Source organism: Montipora capricornis, chromosome 1 (assembly GCF_036669925.1).
Source record: "Montipora capricornis isolate CH-2021 chromosome 1, ASM3666992v2, whole genome shotgun sequence".
NCBI classification, from domain to species: Eukaryota; Metazoa; Cnidaria; class Anthozoa; order Scleractinia; family Acroporidae; genus Montipora; species Montipora capricornis.
Genome location: NC_090883.1, coordinates 42277877 through 42285376, shown reverse-complemented (window position 1 = coordinate 42285376; position 7500 = coordinate 42277877). Strand labels below are relative to the sequence as shown.

Here is a 7500-nt window from a genome sequence, read left to right as displayed (position 1 = left end):
TTGTGTGATGGTGAGAGCACTGGTCTTCCATCTATTCACAGACGCACTGTCACATGACTGGGTTGGGTTTGTTGATTCTCCAGGTTTTTCTCAGGGGACTGAAGTTTTCCTGTATCGTCAGCAAAAAAACACATGATTGGATCTGCCTTAAACCCGTTAACACCTGAACTGCCCTGGACTGCCCCCCCCCCCCCCCCTCCCCTTGATGAGTAAAATGGTCTTGTGTTAGACAGAGTAAGATCTATCAAGTTTCACTCTAGGAGTCAATGGGTTAAAATCTTGTTCACGATTTGATTCAATTTTACAGTCGTAGAGCACATACACTTAAGACATAAATAAAGTTATTATTGTCTTTGTCATTATCATTTTCTTGCAGAGTATGGTTCTTCATTACTTGTCAGATGGTTCAGTAATGACTTCAATTAATTTCAGAAAAGAGTTATTTTTCATTCCCCTTATTTTTATCCTAAAGGTAAGCACTAAAGTGAGTTTAAAAACCTGTTTTGACATTCACTCATCTAAAGCTTTGGAAGAACAGTCAAACAGTGACATGGCACTTTCTGAACAGCAACAAGTGACTAGAAAGCATTGCAAAACTTTGAAAATGACTCCAAAAGGCTTTTAATGGTAACAATCACTGCAATACCAATAAAGGTTATTGTAGGCAGGACTGCCAGGAAAAATAGGTGGTGGAGGCAATGATGTTAGGAATATTGTGGAGCTCTGAGTCAAAACACTCAGAAAAGGAACAGCTGCAACATTTTGCTTGAATAGTTTAGACTGGCACATTGGCATAACAAAATGTGGGTTGAGGGAGCACAACTACCCTGCCATCTTGGAAGGGGTGCTTGAGGTATTAAACTGGCAAGCAGTTTTTGATCAAACAGTATTGCACTCTTTTTGTGACTTGCACGATCAGAGAAAAGCATACCTGTTCCTACTTTTACTTGTACTTGTGTGAGGTTTGCTTATTTGGGTAGCAGAAAATAACTTAAACAAGATTTTGTCTACAGCAATAAAAAAAGAAAGGTTCAGTCGAAAAGCAAGCATTTAAATACGGACCTAACATCAGGAGCATCTTTGTCTAATAGAATGTTGCAGGAAAGGACAACTGAAAAATCAGAGTCAACCATTGGAGGGTAATGTGAAGTGCTGTTTTCTACCCATGTGAACCATGTGAGCGTTAGCCCTACTAATGGAATTGGGCCCACCCTGGTCAGAGAGTTTTTCTCAGTCCTTGTGTGGGCCCATTTCCATTAGTAGGGCTAACGCTCACATGGTTTACATGGGAAGAGGGCTAGCGCTTCACATTACCCTCCAATAGTTAATTGTGTTGAAATGTAAGTGCTACACTGCCAACGTTTGTAAAAACGTAACCTTTCCTTGAAAAATTAGAGGCCTACATGTCTCTACAGGATTTAGACCTACAACATCCTAACAGTGGTCACATGGTCTACCCACTGAGCTGTATGATCTCCTAGTTTATTTAGCTTTTTCAAATCCTCCCTGGGAGTCTGATGATTCAGTTCCCCTTTTGTCCATTGCCAGGCAACTCATCATGATCTATCAGCCTTCTCACAGACACATGAGAATTTTACAAAATAACAGTTGCAGTTGGACTAAAGTGTTTGATCATTTCGCCAAGGCCCAAGTCTCATAATTTTGCAATGGGCTTGGTGGCTTGCAGGCTGATCACAAGATCAGTTACAAGAATCTTAAAGAAATAAAGCAAAATATTTCTTAATCTGGTTGATGCATGCACAAACTGAACTTTAATTTTTTTTCGGCTAGCTTTTATGTGAGGCATTTTTACATTATCAGATTAATTTCAAAGTTTTTGTGACTCTTCTGTTTTGTGTTGATTGTAGCCAGTGATTGAAAGGTTTTGGTATGGCGGAAGGCACTAAATTTTGGTGAAAAACATGCGTATGTTTATAAATATATTTTTGTTTCTTTGAGGCCTTAGTAAACATTACAGATCAACAGATTTACAGTGACCTCGTAGCTGGGGAGGAAGATAATTTATTTATTAAAGAGTGAGTGCAAAAAGTAGACCCTTAATTTTGATTGTACACGTAAAGACCTGGGGCCGGTTGCTCGAAGGCTGGTTAGTGCTAACCGTTGGTTAAGAGGTATCAAAACCTATAGGTTTCCATGGTATTTAACACTGGTTAGCGCTAACCATGCTTCGAGCAACCCAGGCCTGTCTGCTTGCAAAACCTTTCCGTTTGGACAGGTGTTAACCCATTGACCCTCAGTCACCCTAGGATGCTCTCAGTTGATGAGTAAAATCGTCTGGTGTGAGTCTCACTCCCAGGAGTCAATGGATTAAGAAATCCACATAATAATAATTCTTATTATTAAATTCTCAACCTCGGATAATGCATTTCGCATGCTCTGATTGGTTTACTCAATCTCGGTTATCAGCTCATATACCTTAGTTTGACCTCATATGGCAAATGATTGCACGAAGTGTTGCTAAGCTAAAAGTTTTTTCACCGGAAGGCGAAATTTCTCTCTGATTAAAGCACAAAAAAAAACTTTTTTTTGGAGAGTCTGGATCAATTCCAACGTTTAGAAGTATGCGAAAAGGTAAGAAATGCCAGTTTTGTGATGAGCCTGCATCTGTCTGACCTCAAGGTATTACACAACATCGCATCTTCATCACGTTTTTTCAATCTCGCTCGGATTTTCTCTCTTTTTTCGCTCATATTTCATACTTCCAAATTTTTGGAGTTTAAGGAATTTAATAAAACAATTATTCCATTCAGGCTTGTTGGATATGAGATGGGTTATAGCCAACTCAGCGCCAAATTATGGGCAAATAAATTAAAGTAAGGAACATAATAGGTTGTAAGGCTTAATAATAATTTATTAATTTGAAGACGACATAATAAAAATGTATATTGTACTATTGATTTACCGGTACATGTGATGGCTTTCACCCTTTACTGCTTGAGGAGGCCATACTTTGAGGTGATAAGTTGTCTTGCTTTGACCAATGTAATGGGTTAACAAGAACAAATAAATAAATAGTCTATCTTACTCTTGTTTAAGCTGTGTTGCAAGTATGCTACGAACAGCACAGACAGAAGGAGCATGTACGCAGCAGGCAATTCTAAAATACATTGGTGAGATATTGGTAATATTTTGAAAGAATGGAAAACTCTTTTATGTTTGCTCTAATTACTTGTACAGCCACCTTATGTGGGCTAACTACTGGTATAATGTTTTCCAAATGAACTGAATAAGTGGGTGTAAATTAATTTTGTTCAGTCATTTTTTTATTTAAGTTCAACCAATTAGTCTCACTTTAACCTGAATGGGCCTCCTTTGAAGTAGAAATGAATTATTTGACATTTTTATTTTGGACAACCAAAGAGGCTAGAAGAATGAACTATATACCATACCATTTAGCGCCATTAAAACAGCTAGTAGCAAGCTTGCTCTTTTGTTTGGGATGGCATTTAATGGCAAATGATGGGTCTGCATGTGTGGCATGTTGGGAAGTTTGCATTCTCTGAGTGTTGCCCTTTTCTTCTCTCCTCCTTTTATATTTTGTTTCTTTTATTTTTGGCCTAATTTGTTAAATTCTAAGTTCTTTATTACAGTGCAATGTGCCTTACCGTGGCCACCCAACAAACTTTCATATTTGACAGTTACGTGTCAATACGTCAACTCAACAACCTGATGCAGCGGTGTTCAACTAACAACTGTGCGAACTTTGCAAGGAGGCATGACTGTCAATCAAATTCGCACATCCTGATTGGCGGACAATTTGTAAAAAACTTTGTTAGGTGGCCACGGTAAGATGCGTTGCACTGTAATTTTTAAATCTTATGTCTGGGCTGAGAGTAGGGCACAGTCCTGTCTTCCCTGCTGGCAGTGGCCTCTTTTCTTTTTGTGTTTCGTCATAGGCAATAGAGGGGAATGGTTTGGAAGCTCAGCAAACATCAAAGGAGCAAACAAAGATGCCAAGATTTAGGTTGGAAAGTCCACGACCGTGCACAATCTTTTGTTTTGAGCTCATACACTATGCATGAATTACGTAACCAACACGTTTCTATTGGTTAGTTCCTCAGTACGGAGTAAACATCTATTGTGTTTTGTGCACGGCCAAGGCCAAAAAAGAGAACAAAAACCTACAACAAAGAAATTTGCCGGGTTTCATAACCCAGTGTTCCAGATAGGTGACGGGTCTCGGGTCAAAAACCCGACAAGATCAGCTGCATGACCCGACAAATTAATGGAAAATTTATAATAATCTGGTGGGATCAGTGGGAATTGACCCGTTGGAATTCCCTATTGGCACCCTGCCTTAAAATCTTATTTGGAACACTGATAACCATTCCCCTCTATTAACTATGGTTTCGTTGGGCTGAGGAGTACGGGAAAAGAGACTTCTGCCATGGGTTCTTAGCAACTGAATCCCCATGTGATACTTTACTTGTTGTGTGGTCTCACTTAAAGGGGCTAGGTCACGCTACTTTAGGTAATTTTGTTTAATTTTGTTAATTATGAGCTCTAAACGTCAAGTTGGCAGAGCAAGAGTCTTTCATTTGCAAAATCACGGCCACAAAACAGCTGAGAATGATTTTCCAGCTGTGTAAATGACATTTTGATGTAGACTGATATAAATTTGAAAAAAGGTGGGCCAACGTTTTTCAAATGTACCCAAATTCAATCCATTTCAATCCTCTCCAGTTTTGTCCATCCATGTCCCTTCTTGGCTTCTTCTATAGTTGTGAACAGTTATTTTGATATTTTAATTAATTCTATGACCATTCAATCAGTGCTGAAATTGCCTAAAACTGCGTGACCTAGCCCCTTTAACAACAGCAGAATTACTGTCAAGGAATGCACGAGACACAGCGGGTTCAAGTCACAGTCAGCAAACATATCATGGGGCATGCGGTTTGAAGAGTGCTATCCAAGGTTGTGGACGGCGGTTGGATCAAAGTGAGTACCAACCCGTGGCAGGGGTCTCTCTTCCTGTACTCATCAGGCCCAGCAACCGCAAAAAAAGAAAACTTTGCCAGCCGGGAAGGTTGTGTCAAATATTAAAACATTTTGATATCTAAATGTCTCAATATCATAACCAGCCTTTTAACTGTATTTTATTAGGTGAGAGATTTAAATTTAAGATGTCATTACCTGAATGGTACTCAGATGAAGCAGTCGCAAAACATCTAATCCAGTGAGTAATATGGCTGATAAAAAGAGATTTAAAACCATCTTTATGATGACTGTCAGTTTCCCAGATAAGCAGTAGTGCCCAATTTATTTTCAATAAACAAGGATCTTCCATTGTTCTAACATTTTGTTTTTGCCAGCCTGGAAGAATAGTTGAGTGTTTTCATGTCTTAATAATTTTAATTTTTAAGCTCTCAATATAATATACGGACTTGTTTTTTTCCTCTTTTATTCATTTATGGAAATATGTTTGTTTGTCTCCTTGTTAGACAATGCATTTGTATTCACTTGGATTCCAACAGGGACAAGTTTAATTTATTAGTGTGAGTACTGTGACCAAGGACCTTAGTTGAATCTCTCAACCCCTTCATTCCTAAAAATCCACCAGCATTAGTATAGGTAATCACATGATTTAGATCGTAATTTGGAATAAGTAAGCGGTCAAATATATTTTTTCAAAGACAATCACAGGTGAGTGCAATTTGTTGTCTTTGAAAAGATTCACAAGTGCTTACACTGTATTTGTTCCAAATTGCTCAAGAACAATCATGTCATTACTTATTAATAATATACATTTAAAAAAATTCAAGATGAGATTATTGTAGTTAATTAGAATAAATGCATGCATATCACTCAAAATTGAGCCATCAAGGGCTCACATTAAGCTTGATTGGCTTAATCTGTGTGTTTCTTGGATCATTGACCAATCAGAATGGTTGGCTTGTTACCTCTGCACTGAATTGCCTCCTTTCTACAAAGTGTTACCAGGTAAAAGCATTTCTCTTAGTCAATCAGAATGGAAAAAGTTTTCCATGTATATTTTTAGACAAGTATGAAGGACATTTTTGTTGCGTTTAAATAAACATGTAAATTAACATGCAAATTATGATACACTACTGATGAAAATGTTGCAGAATTTTTATTTAAGATACATATCAAGGCTGCTGCCTAACGGTCACCCGGTCTCCTGGGGTGCGTAACTTATCACAAGGTGATTCATCCTGACTTTTAATTAAGGACGGTGCCTACTATTGTTATTGCGCACACGTTCTGCGCATCTCGAGATACTCGGATTTCCTATTGGTGATGCTTACTAATACAGGGATATTTTTGCGTGGTTTAAAACTATCTGGAAAAAGTAGATCTTAGTAAGCACTCTTGGCATCCAAAAAGAAAATTGGGGGTAACCATGCATTTTTGAGAGATAATTAAGCTTCAATTTGAGAAAGAACGCCATACATTGCTTTGTATTTTAAAGCTGTTTACAAAGATTATTCATGAATTATCTTTGAAAAATGCGCGGTTGCCCCCAATTTTCTTTTTGGATTTCAATAACACTTGTTAAGATCTACATTTCCTGCATAAGCACACACTGGGGCAAAAATATCTTTAATTAGTAGGCACCGTCCTTAATTAATTCTGGGCTCTTGAAAAAATGACTCGGGCTACTAACTTTTAATGTTGGAAGCCTGTAGGGCTCTGGAAAATTTTTTCTTAGGCAGTAGCCTTGCATATGCAGCTCTTTTCATATCCTACTAGTTAGCATTCCACACACATTGATTATAGGATAGCATTTCACCCATTGACTCCTGGGAGTGAGACCTAACAGTTTTTACTCTGCCTAACACCAGATGATTTTACTTGTCTACTGGGGACACCCTAGGGTACCTGAGGAATGAATGGCACAAGTTTGTTCTTCTGTGGACTGTTGTATCAGATACACAGCAGTTCATTAAAGTGCCCCTGTGATTTAAAAAAATCACTTCCTTTTTTTTTTCAGATTTTGAAAGTGTGTTTGCTTAACATCTGACTGGCAAAATTCTGAGCTTTGATTTTTATCTAAAGGCTGTTTACTTTAAGTGTAAGTTTTGGATTTCACGGTCTGCCATTACTCACATTCAAAACTGACTGATTGGACCTCAGAGGGTTGGATCCAGGGAAAAGTGATGTCAAAGGCTCACTAGCTTAAGATTTCAGCGTGTGAATGCAGCTCATTATATATGCAACACTCCTGTGCTGCATATTAATTCTGCAGTGTACACACGCATTGCATTCTTAAACTAGTGAGCCTTTGACGTCATTTTCTCCTTGATCCAGCACTCTCAATGGCAGACTATTAAATTGGAATATTCCAGTTAAAAAAAACAGTGTCTGTTCTGGCTTAAAACGCTGAGCATTTAGTTAACATAGTTTTGAAATCCAAAGAAAAAGAAAAAGAATTTCGGTCACAGGGGCACTTTAATAAATCACTTCTTTTGTCTTTGCTTCATAAATAATTTTAATGAATTCAAACTATAATAATTTGTC

General features: G+C 38.0%; 1 protein-coding gene across 1 annotated transcript in view; it reads left to right on the top strand.

Annotated features, from left to right (window-relative positions):
• LOC138044754 (DNA-directed RNA polymerase I subunit RPA2-like) overlaps positions 1-7500 on the top strand; it is a 41949-nt gene that overhangs the window by 15499 nt on the left and 18950 nt on the right. The window contains exons 9-13 of the mRNA XM_068891179.1: positions 377-472; positions 1960-2036; positions 3058-3131; positions 5125-5197; positions 5463-5516. Coding sequence (XP_068747280.1) covers positions 377-472; positions 1960-2036; positions 3058-3131; positions 5125-5197; positions 5463-5516 — 374 coding nt within the window. The remainder of the gene's footprint in view (positions 1-376; positions 473-1959; positions 2037-3057; positions 3132-5124; positions 5198-5462; positions 5517-7500) is intronic.